The sequence below is a fragment of the Argiope bruennichi genome, chromosome 3, assembly GCF_947563725.1.
Source record: "Argiope bruennichi chromosome 3, qqArgBrue1.1, whole genome shotgun sequence".
Classification (NCBI taxonomy): domain Eukaryota; kingdom Metazoa; phylum Arthropoda; class Arachnida; order Araneae; family Araneidae; genus Argiope; species Argiope bruennichi.
Window position 1 is genome coordinate 5,385,350 of NC_079153.1, and position 21,214 is coordinate 5,406,563.

General features: G+C 29.4%; 1 protein-coding gene across 2 annotated transcripts in view; it reads left to right on the forward strand.

Moving 5' to 3' along the window:
- The first annotated feature begins 1,083 nt into the window (after positions 1 to 1,083).
- LOC129963632 (alpha-1,3-mannosyl-glycoprotein 4-beta-N-acetylglucosaminyltransferase A-like) overlaps positions 1,084 to 21,214 on the forward strand; it is a 131,683-nt gene continuing 111,552 nt past the window's right edge. For both annotated transcript variants that reach the window (XM_056078115.1, XM_056078117.1), the window contains exon 1: positions 1,084 to 1,781. In XM_056078115.1, the coding sequence (XP_055934090.1) occupies positions 1,646 to 1,781 (136 nt within the window). In that variant the 5' untranslated portion in view covers positions 1,084 to 1,645. The remainder of the gene's footprint in view (positions 1,782 to 21,214) is intronic.

Sequence of the window (21,214 nt, forward strand, 5' to 3'; positions counted from 1 at the left end):
TAGTAGTAAGTAGCATTTTATTCTCTAGTAACTAGCTTTTAATTTTATTCATTCTCTAGTAAATACTTTTTAATTTCATTCATTTCAGTAGAGATAGCATTTCATTCTCAAGTAAGTAGCTTATAATTTCTATCGATAAAATTTTGATTGCTTTAAAATAATCTTTTTTTTTTAAATTACTGAAGAATACTTAGTGATAATTACATCATTTTTATTGCAAAAATTGAATATATTGTTTTATTTCAGATAATTTTTAACAGCAGATAGAAATTAAATTAATTATTCTGTTACATAGCAATTATGTAGAAAAAATAAATTCAAATGTTGCAAATAAGAAGAAAAAAATCTAGTTTTGATTATCATGTGAATTGATTTTTAATTCGAATTCTATCTATCATTAGAAACTTAGTTCACTTCTTTAAAACAATTTCTCTCATATTACAGATGACTTGCTATCGAAAATTATTAATAGTGTACTTAATGTATGCACTGCGCGTTGTAAAGATAAATTATGTAAGAAAGAATCTAGACCAAAGTAAGACAATGGAATTCGAAGAATGAAACTTCCGATGATAATAAGAATGGTGGAGTAAGGATTTTATAATGAAGTGGTTTTAATGAAAACTTCATTAAGGATGCAATTGAGAAAGAATGGGAAATTTATAATACAAAGTAATGGTGAAAGCACGCGCGGCTCAATTTTGACGAAATGAAAGGAAAAATCAGAGTAGCTTATTCCTCTAATACAAACTACCTTTATCTGAACAGATATGCATATTCCAAATTCTGTTCAGAATTAGATATAACTTATTCATCACATTTTTCAAGGCTGCGCTTAAAAAAATCAATTAATTATTTTTCAATAATGATTCTTTTCAATTTTATTTGTCCAATCATTCTTCCCCAACTGCCAAAAACGTGAAAAAGATTTCAAGGCAACGCAATCTTGTTTCGACGAATCCTTCAATCACGTGTTCAAAGTTATCCTCCGTGCAGCAGCGCCATCTGGGATGAAAAGAGGCTCTAAAAAGCTCGCTGTACCTCTCCGCATCTGTCAGAGCAATAGCCTTCTCTGCTCTTGAGCACTAGAACCAGTAGGTTACGGACCACCGACAAAACTGGTCGTTGCAGAGACGCCGGTTCTTTATTCTAAGTTCCAATGCATAACTCTTTTTATACTTAAAGATACTAAACGCATTCGCAGAAACTCAGAATATCTTTATAAATCTCGCTTAATTCATTTAGTGGAACCTTATTCTTATAAAAGGAAATTTATTACTCTTCTAAAACGAAAATTATTTTGTTTTTTGCGAAGAAATACATTTATTCCGAATTCAAAAACTTTTATTTAAGAAGATACTGCATTGTATTTTTATATGGCATTTTTCGAGGAATAATTCCTACGTATTATGATTTATATGGTTGTCGTCATATAAGGATTATTCACAAGTAGCTGAAAACGGCTATAATTTTCTGAAAAACGTGGAAATTCAGCTGAAATGTGCAATAAAGAAATAAATTGCAAAATCTTCGTTCGGAAATCATTTTAATGAAAAATAAATTAAAACAAATTCTATTTCTGATAAAAATTTACATAAAAGTTTGACTCGAATTTATGAATGTTTAAGAAAGTTATCTAAAGGACATGATTTGCACCAGTGTTATGAAGAGCATATATCAGCAATTCCTTTTACGTCGATCTATGATGACGTCATTTTATTTAGCAATCATTCTCTTAGCAGTGCCTTTCTGCATAATAATGCTTCTAACAAAGGGTCCAGGTAAGAATTTATTTCTCAATATGTAGAAGTAGAAAAATATTAACTAGCAGCCCTAGGAAGTATTTTATTTTATGTATCAAGCTGCGGAACATTTTAAATACTAAACTTTCATTTACTAAGACACAATCAAATACTATGCTTGTCCTATTCTCGAGATACATTTGCAATCGAAGTGTAATTAACATGCCATCTGTGGGCAGGAAGTTATAAGTTTATATATAGAAAACATTGAACAGAAAATTTAAAAAGCCTTTGTAGAAAATGTTGAACAGAAAATTTAAAAAGCCTTTGTTTTACATAAATATCACTAAATTTATATTCTAGCTTTTTGCTAAAAACAGATTATAGTAACTCATTTCCGAGTACACATAATTCCACTTTTTTTGTTAGAAAGTGAATATTTTTGTTAATATATAAAAATTCTTGTTATAAAACGAAATAACAACTTCATTTAATAGGAATCGGACAATCATTAATTGTGCAGCACTAACCAGGACGATAGCACGGTAGTTAAGTCATTTGCTGAATTATATGAAATCTACATAAGTCAAACAAAAATTATTATAATTTCAATGAATACTGAGATTTTTGTCCAATAAATTACTAAAATGGCAAAAGATGTTAAACCTTGTTCTAAAACTAATTTTTATATAAGGAATTTCTTATAAGGTTATGTATTGGAATAATGTATATCTTTAATCTAAGTATTAATTTTTTAAATTCAAATTACGTGAATGTTTATTCTTAATTCTTAATAACCTTTGAAATTATTATTGGATTGAAATGTCAATAAGCTAAAATAGGCATATATTTTTATGGCCATGATTCTTTTAAGAAAAATAAAGAATCCCATTTAAGTATCTCAGAAAAACATTAAAGGTAAAAACCGATCTATTTGTATCCAACTTTAGTTTTCTAAAGAGCTCATTGTCGTTTTAAATTCCATGAATAGCTGTATCATTTTTTATTAAAAGAGAAATGTTTGATTCAGAATCGTTCGTTGTCTTTGTAAAATAGTTTAAAGAGAGATACAACAAAGCATTTGCCTAAATGGTATTGATTGCCATTCAGATTTAAAAAAAGAATAAAAAGAATAAGATTGAAATGTTTTTGATAAAGGCATTTTTTTTTCATAAAATGATTGTTCCTATTATAAAATCCTCAGCTTTTTAACCTTTTAAATGGAAATCCCAAACTGAATAAATAAAATATCATTGTAACGAGAACATTTTTTTAAGATTAAGAATTTCTCAATGAATATAGAAATGTTCTGAATACTTTTGAGAAACGTCAGTACGTTTGTGAATGTAAGAAGAAAGTTTCTTCAAGTATATTTTGATAAAAATTAATATTCTTTTTATCAGTCATTCGCAGAAGAGAAATATTCATTATATATGCTGAAAAATAATTGGAAATTTCAATTCATCAAATGAACCATCTTTTAAGTTTTAATCTTTGTTAAATCACTTTTAATCCAAGCTATTTTTTTAAGAAATTCTTTTAGTAGTTTATTGTATGAAAAGCAATACCGATGCATTTAGAGAAAACAAATTTGTCAAAACGTGGTCACCGTAACGCCATCGCATGCACATTTTATAACGAGGGTTATGTCATTTACTTATTGGTTAATTGATTCTTTTCTAGAAACATTTGGTTCATTTTCTTCAGATGTATTTTCTCTTGTGTGATATCTTTTTCGTACAGCACTCACTAGACTCAAAAAATAGAATAGTTTTTATTTTATTTAGAATTTTCTTTTCTCTATTGGCTCAGCATATTTTACTATATCTCCAAGATGCTGCTCGTGATTCAGAATGTTGCGCAACGACACTTTTTACTTATATAATTTTGTGCTAATAGAGTTATCAATTTTCTAAATAACCGAGTTAATATCATTAAGGAATCGCTAATAAACAAAAACTTCCTTCATACAACCTCCGTCCTTAAACCTTTTATCATAATCATCATTGTTCTCAATATAATGATAAATATTTGATTCCGATATTAAAATCGTTTTAACTTGCCGACTTTATTGTATTTGTAAGAATAAGGAAAGGTTCCCTCGAGTCGTACCCCTTAAGAAGAAATCCGGAAATAATCAAAAATTTATAAAGATAAAAAAAGAAACAACTTGTTATCCTCAAAACTTCAGTAGAAAAAAATTTAATAGCAACAATTTATAATAGTTTAATAGTTTTTAGAGTAAAACGTGCTTCATTTTTGATGCAAAATGCCAAATATAAAAAATAAATCAAAATAGTTCCGAATATGAAGACGTATCTTAAAGCCGCACCATGTGTTACTTAAATCATACTAAAAAATAAACTTAAGTAAAACTAACTCAACCTTACCCTATTGCTTTAATTATATAAGTGCAGACGTGGCATAGATATACTTTATTCTTTTTGTCCGATTATTTCATTACTTAACAATAATTTTTGATAGTTTGTGAATTGTTGAAAGACCAATTTCATCAACTTCGTAAATTTAATGAGTAACAAATCTGTGCTCAGTTAATATTGCTTCTTTCTTGAAAAAGAATTTATAAATTTGTCCTTTATTAAAGCTTTTAACTCATACCATTAAGGTTGCTTTTAAAGTGCGCAACAACAACAAGGCATGGTCTTTCTTAAATTTGTAAGAAGAAATTTCCGTAGCAAGTTGTTTTAGAAATTAAAATTATATGGAAGTTTATGTTTTTTAGTAAATTCAAACCCCAGTCACTTTATATCAGTTTCCATAATTCCATTAACTCCTCCTCCGAATTATATAAAATAAATTGTAATGTAAATGTAAGCTTAACTAGTTCTTCTCCCATTACTTCATATTTTTGAACCTTCTAAATTCGACGCGTGAGTTTAGTTCTTGAGAACACTGAAAAGTTGGTTTCAGAATTCCATTTTGACTTTGAATCTCTTTGTGTAATTTCCTTGATGCTTCATAAGTATCTGTTCCCATCTATAGTAAATGTTTCTTCTTATTTTGAAGTTATAATAAAAAAAGAATATATATTGAAATTTTTCCTTGAAAATGAGCTCGCATTTATGCAAATTGCCGTAGTTACCTAAGTCTTACCTAAGCTACTACTGATAGTTTAATTGAGCCAAATCCTAAAATCTTCCAAGTATGATGTTAGTAAGAGATCTAGGTCCAGAAACTGATGTTGGTACGATTTAAATCTGCACGAGTTTTAGTTCAAACGAAAACTAACAATCCAGAAATAGCATATAAAGGCGCTGTTGCGACCGAATAAGTTCTGAATTATTAAAGAATAAATATACCAAAAGAAATCTTCCGCGACACTAATAAAATAGTGAAAAGAGAATATAGAGTAAGCAGCAAAATCTTATTTTTTAATCCAGAATGTTTTTTTAATGATGACTTGTTGAAAACAACAAAATTGATGCTACAATACAGAACATTGCCTTCAGAACTAAGCTTTCTTGGAGCTGTGTTTAAAATATTGAATAATACAATGTAGGAAGTAATACTTGAACAACTTTCAGATTAAAAGAAACCAAATATGAAATTGAAAAAATTGAAATCGGGAATTGAAATATCGAAAATTTTATCACGGAGAAAATGCTAAAAGATGTGCATTTTATGTTTTATAAAATAAATAAAAACTACAATTGATAATAAACGCAAAATAAAAGTGTTCTAGTTGTTATCTTTAACACGAGAAAACTTTTAGCTACATTTACCTGAAATTCGTAGTCGAGCTGCGAGGATTTGCAAAAAACTGAATTTATTGCAAAAGTAATTTATAAAAGAACCTTGTCAATATTTTGAATCAATAGAAATATGTATGATTTCAAGCAAAAACATGTATTTCATAGAATAATTTTGAAAATTATCTTTAATGGAAGATAACCTGTTAGATGCAAACGAGTTAATTCATCCATGATCATAGGGTTTGTTTAGTGTAGAATGTCTACTCTTCGCATTTAATATCACATTTTTCTAATTGTTACCATATTATTTATATTTTAAGCTGAAAATAAAGTTCATTAAACATTCATTTTTAATAAATATGAATGTAATTTTTTAAGAGTTCTCTATTTCATTCTTTAAATGTAGATTTTCTTTGTAAGTAGCGTGTGGAAAATTATTTAAAATGAACCATCACAAAAAAGAACATCGTATGGTAGTATGTATGAAAAATGTAGATTTTTTTTTATTATAAACTATTATATATTTGTCCTTTTTGGAAATGTTTTCGATGCATTAGAGTTTCCACAAAACACAGTTTAAATAGCTATCGATATAATTTCAATTATATCCATGCGTGACGGAAGTTTTATATCCTAGATTCGATTTCCGAAAGATATTATTATGAACCTTGATGAAAGAGTCAATGGAAATTCAATGAAGCGGTTTCAGATTGTATTACGGATAACGTCAAGGTAACGAGTGATGTATGTTGACAGATTTCTGCATCATTAGAAATGGTTCGATCATTTCTACGTCCCGGTGGCAATGGTTTCGAAAGGGATCTCCCACTTATACCGTATTTCACCAAAACCTGGAAATTTAGTACCATTGTACATTGAAAAATTCTAAATTAATAAGAACTCCTGAAAAGACAAATTTGTTCATAATTTTCAAGCCAAAATAATTTCAAATAAAAAAAGACCTTTCCTTTCCTTCACTTAGTCTTAAAAAGCTCATTATAGATATGTTCCCAACTATTTTTTCCCAATTTTCTGAATTCTATTATATATTCTTTTTCTCTTTTAACTTTAGCCTATTCTTTATTACTTAGTATAAGCTAGAAATTATCAAACAAAACCTGATTGATAGTTTTACTTTCAACTGATATGTTCTTTGATTTTATATTTTATTGATGTTTTTTGTGTGTGTGTGATTTAATGGTCTTATTGTAGTTTGGTTTGCTTCAATTTTTCTATGGTCTTGCTAGATTTACATTTTGAAATAATATTTTGCTTATTATTATTGTATATCTTCTTGTCTTTGATTTTATGATATTAATTCTTAATCAAATTAATAATTTATAATTAATCAAAAACGACAATTTCTTGGAATTTTCGGATCGGCTAATACTTGGACAAAAATTAAACCCCTCACAGAAAATATTCCCTGTTTTGAATCCTTGCCTGAGGATGATCTTTGAAAAAGTCTTCAGGCCGGATTTATCATTTCTTTCTTTTTACTCCTATTTTTGCCTTTAACTTAATATCTATTTCTAATTTGGTTAGTATAAGCAATATACTTTCGTTAAGAAAAATACGACTTCTCTGAGTCGAGTAGCTTTTTGAATTTATTCAAGCGTATAGAGGCAAATAAGACAAACATAGGCATAATTCAGAATGGAAATAATCATAAGCTGTATTTCTACTATCCATTGCATATTGCTCATTTATATAGTTTATTTATATTGATGTTCCGTTTAAAGCAAGATATTTTTGGACTGACCAAATAGCGCTGGAATTTAATCAGATGATGAAGACGATACCTGAATCCCACTTGTTCTAGAAATATCCATTCTTTTATCACTTGAATCAAATTTAAGCATTCACTGTTGAGGGAACCTACCCTGCAATGCGCAATATGCCATTGTGCTATATGGTTCCTCATATTCTAATAGAATGACGACATTTTAATACTCAACTGATCCACCGCTTTCTCTCTCTGGGCATCACTTAAAAAGATGTCTTTTTTAAAGTTCCCCACCCACATTTTTTAACTTTAAAAGATGATTGTATTTTGCTATTTGATCTTACTTTTAAAACTTATTTAAGAAGTTGCATTTTCCCTCGTAACTACTTTTTACGAGGTAGTCATAAACTGTTCAAGTTTATGACAAAATTTTTAAATAAGCTTTTAAAACGAGAATTTAACTTTCTCTAGATGTTTGACCCTCGGGGGGGGCACCTCGAAATGAGGATGAGATGCTTCCGGCATGGTGGTTGGATCTCGCCACCCTGGAGGGTACACTAATAGGTGGTGGATCTGGCTCCTCCCATCGATGATGGGACGTACTTCCTTCGGGGAGGGTTGTACCGTGGCCGGTGACGGCCCTTAGGACTCAACCACAGTTCCCGCCAATTGCTGTTGCGGCGGTCCGGTCATTCAGCTCTATGGTTTAAATCCGTGTGCCTTAGGGCGGGTCGGAGAGTTAGATGGTTGACTTCTCTAGATGTTTGTCGCATTTTTATCATAAACGGTTCTTGTGTCAATAAATTCTATCAATCCGTCAAACATTTACTATCCGCAGATTTAGCTTGGATTGATCTTATATATCCTAGAATTGAAGACTCAAAACTATAATGTACTTGCCCCGAAATCCAGATGTTTCTAAGAAGCTACCGCAGTGTCACTTACGCTTAAGGCTGTTGTAAAATTTGATTATGTTTTGTCTTTTTTATGAAATTATAGGTTTTCGAGTAGTGTGAATAAAATCCTCTAAATATATACGGAAATAAAATTTTACTTCTGTTTATTCATCATTGTCAATAGCAGATACTATAACGGCTTTCCTAATTCCTATTGGTCAGGCACAGAGGTCGGCAAATTGCATTTCTTTATATCTTAGTAAATAATATTCATATTGCGAAATAAAATATTAAATTCCAAATAACATTTCAAATGACTGTACATTTTGCTATCCATATTTAAGACTTTAAAATCTTTATTTCGGCGACAGCAGATTAATTGATATCCAAAATTCCGAACTAAAAAAGCATGATTTCGTTTTAGCAACTTAAATTTCAATAGAAACTATATATAGTTCTTCTATAATATTTGCAATATCTATAATATATTTTTTTCTATAATATATATGTTTAGTTTAATGCATTAATCGCTTATTATATATAATAATCAATTGATCACATGGGCGTGCAAAATGAATAAGTAATAAATAATAAAATATTTAAAATTCCAGAATAGATTGGGGAAAAAATTACTTATATTTAAGAATGTTTTAGATAGTTTATCTTTCTAATTGATAATTATACTTTATATATTAAATTATATATTTTATATATTAAAATTTATATTATTATTATTCAATAAGCAATTGAATCGAAATAAGTACATTTACAATATTTTTAACAAAGCAAAAGTAAACTTATTCTTACATAAATAAGCACAGAGGCAGAAAAATATTGTCTTAATTTTCAAAACGGCCTTCGAGGTTTCAATCTTTCCATAATTTAAATTACTGTCCTGCTGTTCTGTAAATATTGTTTTACGAATATTATTCAAAATATGACTCATTACTCATGTTGTAGAAATTTGATATAGCTCTTATGTAAATAAATATTTGTGGTAAAATCTAGCCCAAATTTGAATTCTACTTGTAATACAGCCGAAAATCATTCTTAAAACCAACTGAATATTTCTTCGTTTAACAGTTTTTGAATAAAACGGGGCAGCCATACTAGAATTCATTATTTTCAGTTCCCAGTTCATGTACCTCAGACATATCGTGTCCTATTTTATTTGGTTAATGATGGGCTGATTTTTCATGTGAACCTAGGAAGTGCAAACAAATGTAATCAGAATTTCATATGCACATAAGCACTATTTCATATAGCAAGTAGTTTTTCACCAAATATATAAACTGCAATAATCAATTCATCTTAATCAACTTTCATGAGTTACATTTTATCATTTAAAATAAAGTACCGTTAAAAATTAAATTTTAACCATAAACGAAGATAATTCTGATTGGTTAGATATATCTTCAAATTGGAAAAATAATTCCAGTTGTTAAGGTTGAAGCGGCCTTAGCAACTGGTGTAAAATTTCGGTAAAGTTAAGTCATGAAAGAGCAGGGGACCTTTGATGGCATATCCAGGGTTTAGGAACTTTTATATGAAATGAAAATTTAGAAAGCGGAACCATGATGTGGTTAAGGACCTCTATAGACCTCTATATAGACCTCTTTTCATTTAGAGAATATATTTCGAGACTTTCCTCGAAAATGGATGGTGGTTGAAGGCGGAAGACCATCGAGAACACGTCTGAATGACACGAGTGTTCATATGAAAAAACAGACATGAACAGTGATTAAGATGGATGATTGGTTATTTAATTCTCTCATTATTTTAAATATATATAAAGCCATAATTATAGTTGCAAAAGAACCAAAAATTTGAAACAGTGATAAAAAAAAAAAAACCTTGCGTCTGCTTTCATACCCCCTTGTGATGTAGGATGTGTAAAGTTATTTCTTTAAAAGTTTAATAAGATTAATGTGCTTCTAAGAAATGAAAAATATATTTATGTTCCCTATTTATTGCCCTGCTACTTCATTTTATCAACTTGTATTTCTAAATTCACGAGAAAGAAAATGTTAAATGTAACAAAAATTTATTAATCTTTTATTTGGGGTGGTTGCTCAGAATCACTTCTCAATGCTTTTCATAAGTATTGTGATCATGACATCGTGCATGCGTAGTAATTAAAATAAATTTATTATTATAAATTTATAATAACTAATTAATAAAAAAATCACGTAAATACATTATACATATCCTATTTACTTGTTATATTTACCCAAATATTTTGTACTACTTTTACCATTTAACTTTTCGCAATTTTTCAATAAAAGTTTTAACAAAACCGACGTAATCGTTCTTCCCACAAGTTTCTAATATGTGTGCGTAATTCAGTTTTTTTTAATATAATTAGTTACGTATAATACTAAAACGTAAAGCGAATGAAATTTAGACATTTTTCCTCTGGTCATTAGGAAACACAATTACTTGCTTATCAATAATTTAGGTGTAAATATAGGTTCAAATTCCTCCATAAATCTAGCTAAGTTTTTAATTATTATGTCCCAATAAGGACTGTCAAACTTGAGTTTTGCGGAACAAAACTTTCCGTCCATTCCATTCCATTTAGAATTTTCTCAAAAATTGGATGCAGAATTCCTATTTCTGCATAAACATATTACAATTTTCTTGCTCAGTCCTTGCTATGAATTATGGATTTCCTAGATAGAAATATATAATTTCCGAAAGTGGGTTTTTCGGACAAAGGGAGGTCTAAATAGAAGATCTAATAGAGAGATCACAAAAACTTTCGCTTGATTCGCATTTGCCAAAAACAAGCAAATAAGCAAAAACCTCGTAAGAGGCAAATTTTTGTATCAACGCAGTCAAGTACTGAAAGAAATACAAGATTTAATTTAAGAAAAAAGAAAGAAAAGCATCTGCATATTCAAAATGGCAGAATCTCAGCATCAAGCTCCCAGCCTCAAACAGTAGCCAGATTTCACCGATACCAATTTCATATAATAACTTATAATTCCAAGATACGATACCGTTTGTTTCTCGACTCCATTTGTGAGAGATTTCTCAAAATAAAATTGTGATTAAGCTTTGATAACTGAAAAGGTTTTTACAACTAATTTCAACACTTCAACTATATTAACCAATCACAGCGCTTCATGTATAATTATGAAAGGTAAAATTTCCTTTTGTTTTAATAAAAAGTATTTCATCAAAACTGATTAACATGATTAATATATTGCTATTACTATGTTTTGAGAACACTTAGTTATCGAAGATAATTAATTCAACTTAATATATACACATATATGAAAGAAAGTTTCTGGAAATGCGATGCATAAAAGAATTCTCTGAAAGCGATAATTTAATACTCTCTGAATTCTTCTGCCCTTCCACCAGAGATTATGGATATAAAATATTATTTATTATTGATATAAACTTATTAACTCCAGTTCACTTTATTATTTCATTTGAAATTCATCTTCGAGAAAATAAGGTAATTTTTATGGAAACTTTTTGATATTTCGAATTACTTAAGCTGATTTAGCAACCGGCACGACCTTCATGATTTTAAACGCAGTCAAAACAGCTACTATATCGCGCTAAAGAGAAATATTTGACGTCAATGAAATCTACCACTAACCCGCATGATTGATTCGGATTTGAATTTAATCCTTAATTCAAATTTAAATTTAAATTAATTAAAATTAATGGCGCCTCTCAGGGAATTTATTAGCTTGACAAGAATAAATTTATTTATTTACGCATCTGAAGACAACTTTTATTTCGACTTTCATATTTAAATAAGGTATTCTTCTTTAAAATGGATGGAAAGTTCATTATTGATATTTTAGAAAGTGACACTAATTAGGTTATCGCCATAATTAGTGAAAGGAATTTTAAATTACAAGGAAACAAAATTGCACATTTATGGCTATAAAAAAATAAGTATATGTACATATGATTATTTCTGTTGACAAATATGATTAATTATATTAATCTAAAAATTATCTCACAATAAAGATATATATTTCAATTGATATACGACTTATTAAAAGTAATAATAAATTATTAATTTGATGGGATTCTTTGTGATAAGTGCTACATTTTTGTCATGTTCATAATTGTAATAAGTTTTATAGCCTTTTGGCATTTTTTGTTTTTTAAAGTGATCATTATTTTATTTACCTACGTTGGTTATTAACTAAATTTTTTACTGACCTATAACTAAATTTACACATTTTTTTCATGTATAAATTAGAGATATGTAGCTTTAAAATTGTAGATATATATCTATACTTATAATAAACCTCAGTGTGTGTGCGTTGGCCCTCTGCAGGATAGACGTTCCGACCTTCTGCTACCAAATTTGGCACATGTATACCTTGAAGGTCGGGAATGCGCACCTCGGAGCGACTTTTTTGAATTTTTTATTAGTATTTTAACTAATTAAAAATTAAGTGAAACGTTGGCGTTTTTTCGCCATTACTTCCGAAAATATAGCAGCAAAAAATTGTTTTTTACATTAATTTGAAGTTCAAAAAGTAATATTTTCACTGATATAATGTTTTACCAAATAAATAAAATTTCTATTTTCAATGAATTAAAAAAAAATTTAATCATATTTTTCAGCAATTTATTTGACACAAAATGAAATTTACCCTGCACGAGCACGTTACGCATTAAAAGGAAAAAAAAATAGATTAATCAACTTGTTGCCATTATACAGATAAAAGTTAAAATTAAAAAAAAAATAAACTATTAATGAAAATTAAACATATAAAAAGGCAATCTAAAAATGTTTATTACATAAAAAATCTATAATAAATTATTGATTAAAAATTTTAGCGAGCATTAATAATAATAATAAATTCGAGTCGTTTAAAATCTAAAATACTTTCATTTGGTCTTCGCAGCTCACTTATAAAGAGATGAATGATTAATTTAAGAGCTTCAGAGAATATTAAAAGTGGATTGGGGCCAAATAATTTTTAGATCACCATAGAACTAAAATTCAGGTTTAAACAGCGGCCGCTGCCTTAATGCTTTCGAAAAGGGAAAATTCCGCTGAAGGAGTTTAGTCAGCAGCTTTTCGAAGAATTTCACTCCTCATTTATTAGAATTCTTCCATCCGAAGACAAATTCTTTTGTATGAATTGGTGTAGGAATGAATTTATTTTTGAAAAATTAAGCAAGTTTAAAAGTAATTTATCTTAAAAATGGGGATAAATTAAATTCATCCCATGCATACAAAATAAATACCTTACATTTAAAAATGCGGTAAGAAATTTATATATTCCATTATAAGAGTACGAAACGAATGATACCCTGATGTTGCAAGGAATTTTAAGAAAATTCCCGTCCCATTCATTACGATTTAGTTTAGTTTAGTTACATTAACGCCCCATTTCAAAGCCACATTTGGGCTATTTTGGGACGGACTCGTAATTTTGAACCGCTGTCAGATGATGAGGACGACACCTAAGCTGGCACCACCCTCACCAAACATCTCAATCATGAAGAATTGTCATTTACTTTGATAAGAATAATTTGCAGTGACGAGAAAATATCAAGTCATAAACTGATACACAGTGGCCATTATCTTGCCATTTGCACTAAACAATGATTAATACATCATTGTACAATATGCATTTAATTATGTTTTAGAATCCAGTTCCCCCGACAGGTTGTTACAGTTAAAGTTCTCCTATTCAGACGCATCTACAACCGGTTTTCAGGCTTGAAATTGAACGCAATTCCAATAGCATGTAATACGAGTGATCCACTTTATAAAAACCGGAAAAAAATTGTGTCACAGATGGCGCTGCGATAGCACCTAAGATGATGCTTCCAGATGTATGGTTAAATAAATTAAAGAAAACGTTTTAATTGTTTTTAAAATCAAAATTCGTTACTTCAGAATGCTCTTTAGAACGGCATCTATAACTCCAAACAATAAAGAAGAAAAAAATGAAGATAATTTCTTTGATGCGGTCTATATCAGCAAAAATTAAAACGTCTCACTCAATAGTATAAAACAAGGAAAAACAGTATTATGCATGTTCAATGAAAAAAACATGTTTTCTACAGCAAAGTGTAAAGTGTGTGGAGTGATTGAGCGGATGTGAAGCTCAATATTATCCTTCAGATATGAGATACACTGTTATTTGTCTCAAGACAGAGTCTTTCGAAAACCTCATAGTCGAAAATCCCATGGTGTACGTTCAGATGATTATAGAGGCCATATTCTTCGAAAATAACTACTTATTCTAAGGTGTTATACGAAATGTCCATTTAAAAGAATTGAGGAATCGTCTTCTAAAAAACAATACACCAAAGACCATTTCGTTGTTGAAACTCTGAAATAAAAAAAAAAATAAAGAAATAAAAAAATACATATATATTTCAATATCTGATACCATTTACGGAAAATAAAATGGGCCCTTTGAGTGCTGATTTCTTAAATAAATACTTTCATAAAAATAGCAATAAAATATGCAATAGAATGAATGGAATGCAACTGTTAAACAAACTTAGGATGTTTCTTTCGTCCAGATCCAACAACTGTTTGCAATCGTTTGTCCGTTTAATTCACATTACGTTTGTCATTCCACAGAATATTTCATTAAAGATTAATCATCCATATTCATTTGTGCAATAAATCTTCGTGAATGCCAGCATTTGTGGAATGTATGAACTGGCTGTAGTTGTGCTCTCTGTATTTTATATCGGTATTAGAACAAAATATGTTACGCATCATTTTTCTCACAGTAGAAATCAACCTGTAGAATTTATAACCTTCAAGGTTACATTTATATATGGTGACATATATGGTATATTTACTACATCAATAATGATATCTTCAAGGCTAGGATTCATCTTCACTCATTTTCAGAGCATTTTGTTTTCGTCCTCTGTCAGGAAGAATGCTCAGTTTTCTTGTTGCATCAATTTTCTTTTTGTGAGAGCTCAGACACTGATTTTGGATTCGTTTTTCTGTCTAGAGAATTCTTAAAGAGCTGCAAATGCCTTATTGTCATTATCATAAACAGTGTCCATCTGAGACATTGCATTTCTGAGTTATTGTGTTTATATCGAGACAGAAATAGTTTCAATATCCGACGGAGATTAGTTTAAAACGATGATATTCATGGAAATTACAAGGTCGAATCTTATAACGGTTATAATATTTTCGTTTGTACACTTTGTACATAAATTATTTAAATTAAAAAATGGATCCTTTATTTAGATAAACATTTCAGGACCATTTCCCTATGGGGATAATTTAACTGTGGTATTATGACTGATTTTTTATATAAAGCAATGATCTAACAGAATGGAATAGTTGAATAGTGTTAGAAATTTGTTATGGAAATCTTTTCTTTTGAATTCTTTCATTCAATTTGTATAATCCTGGAAATGTAACATATTTATTAGATTTATTGAAATTTTCCAAAGAATATTTCACTTTTATTTCCTTTGCCGTATAGAAATATATCTCGACGAACCAATATTTCGTTTTCTTTGAAGGAATTATCAAAACTTGAGTTAATTAATTCAGTCTACAGTTCATGAAGGAATGCATGGATCAAATCAATACACGAAAGAACATTACCCTACCTATCACAGTTTCAAACATTTAATCCAATATTCCATGGTTGTTTATTTAAATTAAACTTCGGAAGATTCTTTTTATGTTCTTTTTCTTCATGGAGTTTTCGAAATTAAACAAAAATAGTAGAATTTTGAAGTAGATATCTGGATTTAATCCCCGAATTGGATATTTCATACTTTTTTGTTTTTTTTCCTAGTAATGTTACAATTCTTTATATCGATTACCAGGGATGCAACTAATTTTATGTTTTGGAGATTTAATTTCAATACAATTTCGTTTTGTCTTGGGATTCACGGTTATATTCAATTAGCAATCTTGGTAACAAAAGGTTAACCATATCAATAAAAGATAATGATTATTTACTTTTGATTATCTTTTTCGGATCTAGAAATTATTAAAATTTATTGCAAACCATATTTCGCAAATGATTATGAAAGAAGATTATAATGGTGTATCCACTTTAAAGCAAAGTTAAAGTTCTGCATGTCGCCTATAACAATCAAGTGCAAAAAAAAGTAACAGTTATGTTGCAAATGATGAACATACACATGTCAGGAAACGTCTGCGTACAAATGCATAAAAAAATATTCAAGAATAAAAGAAGTACATTATAGTGATAACATTTACTTAGTTTTTAATTTTTTTTATATTCCTTGCTTAATCCACTCTATTTTAATACCAATTTCAGAAATGTAACATGCATTACCTTTTAAAAAGTTTATCTTAAAAATTACAAGAATGACTACAAAGAAAAATTTACTTACAAAGATGATAAAAGGATATTCAAAAGTTAATTTTTCAGTTTACTCAGAAACACTTATTTAAAGTAGTATAAACTTAAAATATTGCATATTCTAAGGATTTGGAAGATAAATTGAGTTAAGATTAAAATGGACTTGAAAGGAAGAAAAGGAGATTACTTCTGAAGAAAACAGGATTATCTGAAAATTATAAAATAAAGACTCAATTCTTTAAGAATTCGGAAAGATTGTTGGAAGAACATATTCTTCTATTGGGCAAGTTATCAATATTTACAACTCACTGAATATGTTATCCGAATCACGTAAGGGACGTTCCTCTATGTTTACTACCCGTGTTAAATATATATCTTTAAATCGACGAGTCTAAATTCTGCCAATTGCAAATGGGATTAAAGTGAGATTTGAAAAACCTTCCACCCCCCCCCACCTTTTCGTGTACCCTCCAGTGTGGCTAGAACCAACCAGAATGCCGGAAGCTTTTCATCTTCATTCCGAGGTGTCCTTCGGGGAGATACATAGAAAGGGTATATAAACTTATTAAAAAAACGATGTATTTAAGTTTTGGATGTGATTTTCGGCTATTCAGGATAATGATCCTTAACACACTGCTCTCAATATGTACTTTTGGCTGCTATATAATATCAAAAATCTATTGCACTCTTCTCCACAATCGATGGATTTAAAATTTATTGAACAATTTTGGGACTTACTTTAACTTTCATAAACATCGTCATCTGATCACCTTAACGCCATCAGATTCACTAACACATAACCAATGATATAACATTGAAAGATGTATTTAAAAGAAGACACCACGAAGTGGAATAAAATTTCTTTTGAAGTGCTTCAACTTTGCGCAAAGATTCACGGAAGTCCTTACAGTACAGTCCATGGCAATAAATTTTTGTAACTCTTTTTTTTTAGTGTGTATGTGAACACAAACACTTTTTGGTAGCTATTCTTGTAATTCTGGACATTAATTAATTTCCATATAAAACAAAGAGAGTTAAATATCTGAAATTGGTATCAAAATAGAATGAATCGTATAAGCAATATAAAAATGGAAAATAAATGCATATTTTACTTATATATATATTTTAAATTCTTGAATACTTGTTGCTGTGACTTATGGCACTTTACATGCCAGCTGACAGTTATCGGTCCGCGATTTAAGCAGAACGAGCGTCTTTTGTTTTTCAGTAGTGCCAACTAGGACCAAGAGTACGACTTAGCTATTTTTTGCGTCACATTAACTTTCACAAGGCATTTTTACAGGAGGACACCTTCACACACAGAAGAAGAACAACCATGCCCGAACCGGGACTCGAACCCGGTACGCCTAGACCAAGGGAAAGACGCGCTATCCCTATGCCATGACGCCGGCTCTTGAATACTTACTATGGCTTTATATACAGATTTTTTCTAGCAAGCAGATTTGCGATGACAATTTGAGAAGTTTTCTAAAAATCACTCAAAAATTGTGTCAATTTTTCATAAATACTTTCTATCTTGAATATTGATACAACTGCATATTAAAATTAATCAAAATAAAAATATCTGAAAATAGAATATACAAATACTAAGATTTTCATTCATGATTTATGCACAACTACAAATAGTTTAAATTTTCTGGATAAAACATTTTCAGTGTGTTATAAAAACGCTTAAAATATTGAATTATCAATGCCAATAAATTATTCTTGAAGTATTATTCATTCGATTAATTTTATAATATTTAATACATGAGTAAAATATCAGTCAAAACGTGATTAGAAAGGACACTAGAATTTAAATGATAATGACTTTTTTCCTTCAAAAATGTACATTTTATAAATTTAATTTCAATTTCAGCATTATTTTGAATAGGGATTGAATCATTTCTTTATTCCTTAAAATGTATCAGAATAGAGTTTTGCACTTTAAAACTAGCCTAATTACAGTCCAAAATATATAAATATATTTATGGTAGCTTTGATTTCTTTTTTTTCTGAATTTAACTGCATTTTCAAATAGTTCTGGGGTAAAAATAGAATTATATAATCAATTTTTCACCCTATTTTGTACTTGATAGCAACACAATGCTTCAGTGATTTGGGAACTTTGTTTACAGCTACTTTGTTAGTTCAACTAAGTATTGATTTTATGAAGATAAATTAAATCGTTAATTTTTAGATTGGGAATTATTAATTTTTAGATTTTATAAATATTTATTATTTTGAATTATTAAATATACCAAAGTTGAAGATATTTAAATTATAATCTTTAATCACACTTTTATTTAAAAAAGTAGGACATAATACATCTTTCGTCGATAGTTCGTGTATATTTAAAAATTTTAAGATGGAATAAAATACATTTTTAATTAATTTTTGATATTATGCTTGTTATTAATTTTACAAATTATAAAAAGGAATGAACATATTTATTCCAATCTTAGATTTCATTTACAGAAAATACATATAATTTGATAATAAATTTAATCAACAGTAAGTAATAAATTAGTTGCGATTCGGTTCCTGAATTCATTTGTGCATGCACAGCGACAGGAAACTACACACTTTCAGGACATGTTCTCCATTCACACGCGAAACAGTATGTGAGCCTTCCTCTAGAAATTGCATAACTAGGCATTATCTACTGTCAAAATGGAACGCCTGAATGTCACGTCAAATCTGTTCAGAATTCGAAATTCTATGGTTAGGTTCAATGCAGCACACATTTTGAAGACCTGTTGTAAAATTGATTTCAATGTTCGTCGGGAACTTCATAATTAGATGGTAGAATATGCAATAAGTATTTGAAGGATTTAATTGTAAATTTAGCAATTCTATAAAAGATAGCAATATTTTAATATTATTCTTTTTAATCATTCATTAAATGTTATCAGGTTGAATCAAGAATATTACATGTGTTAAATTGCTTTTAAAAATTAAAATCACATTTTATATATTATTTTATAAGGAAATTTATTCGCTTATGATTTTGTAGAAGTGTCTAATTTGCTTAAATATCCAAATCGTTTTTGTTTATCATTTCTTCTAAATCTCTTTTTATATATGTTCAAAACAAGTTTGCAACCTTTTTGATTATTTATTAATCTCAGCCCTCGGTATCTTGTTGGTAAGGTCTCAGCAGCAGAACTGGAGGGTTTCAGGTTCGAGACCCGATTCCATAGAAGAATCGTCGTTTAAGCAGGTTTGATGGACATTAAATCCGTCGGAGCCAAGCGTCTTCTTGATGGTATGGAAGTTTGGAGAAGAGGTTCCAACTCAGATGTTGCCCTCGTCATCTGATGGCGGTTCAAGATTAATGGGTCGTTCCTAAAACAGCCATAGTGTTGCTTTAAAACGGGCATTTAATACAAATAATTAAACTGACTCTTTATCAAGTATAAGGAACAAATGATAAGGCATTCGCACGAAAATTTTAGATCAATGTTTCTTACTTCTATATTAAATTATTCAAACGTTATAGTTCCAAAAGTTAATTTTTTTAAAAAAACATTCGTCACTCCAATTTTGTGTATGATTATAATTTCTTTGAAACCAATTTCTCTAATGTTTGAAGTGCAGAAGTTATCAGCATCTTGACAATTTCCTTCACAAAGAATCAGTGAATTCAAGATTCGAGCCCTCTCGTGAGAAAATGCCGTATTCTTAAATTCAAACAAAATGTCCCAAATTGATGTGAATAATTCTGTTGGAATAAATGGGACTTCTTTTAATATCTAGTATTATGTAAAATCTTAGGAATATAGAAATTTTAAAAATTAGTCGATACAGAGATCGATATTTTAACTTTCATTAGTAACAGATTGACAACAATGGGACTGGAATTTCTAAAAACCTAGTCCGATTATTAAGAAAAAAGGAGGAAAACACGTATGTTCTTGACTTGGCTGAATCGGATCGAAAAACACGCATATAACACATTGCAGTGGAATCGGAACACGCAGATAGTAATGACAACTGGTGATATAGAAGATGATCTTACATAAACCGCCGCAAACGATGTTACCGAAATGTGTATGATAATCCTTTGAAATATATCTTTATATAATATGTGTATGATAGTTCTTTGACTCAAAAATGAAAATAACATCTGAAAAAGATCACTAAAGGAAAGTTCAGTTATTTTAATTTAATGGTTTATTAAATCAATGAATATGAGCATCATCATGGATCAATCTTATCGAAATTTTCCTTTTTTTGCTTTTTGTTTTGATGTTTTGTGGTTGAAACTGTTACACTATTTCTCCACAAATTTTGTATGATTTTGAAATCACTACAATTTAGATAGTCTTTCGTGTTCGATAGCCCTTATTTGCTTAAGCCTATAAAAGTAATATAATTTCTTCTGCAAATTTGGCTCGCTAAAGCCAAAGTTGACTTTTACGTCATTGAAATCCAACCAATCAATTAATCAAGTACCTCCAAATTCCCATGCAGCACCAACGGGAGAAATTTCAACAGAGCGATTATGGTAAATTTACAGTGGTTTTTTTTTTTAATGCAGTTTAGCTGCATTAACGCCATGCTTAGGAACTGCACAAGGGTTAAAGAGAGGGATCGATCTCACAGTTTTGAAACGCAAGCAAAATGACGTGGACGACACCTGCAATTACTACTTTTCTCTTTTCAAACTAAAAATCCGACAGGAGGTCACTTGTCTCATGACGTCATATTTAACGATATAAGCCCCACATATGGCAGATCTTTCAAATACATTCTCTATCCAGAAATTCTCTTTTCCTGAACCCTATAAGTTATCAATAGGCTACTGGTATCTAAA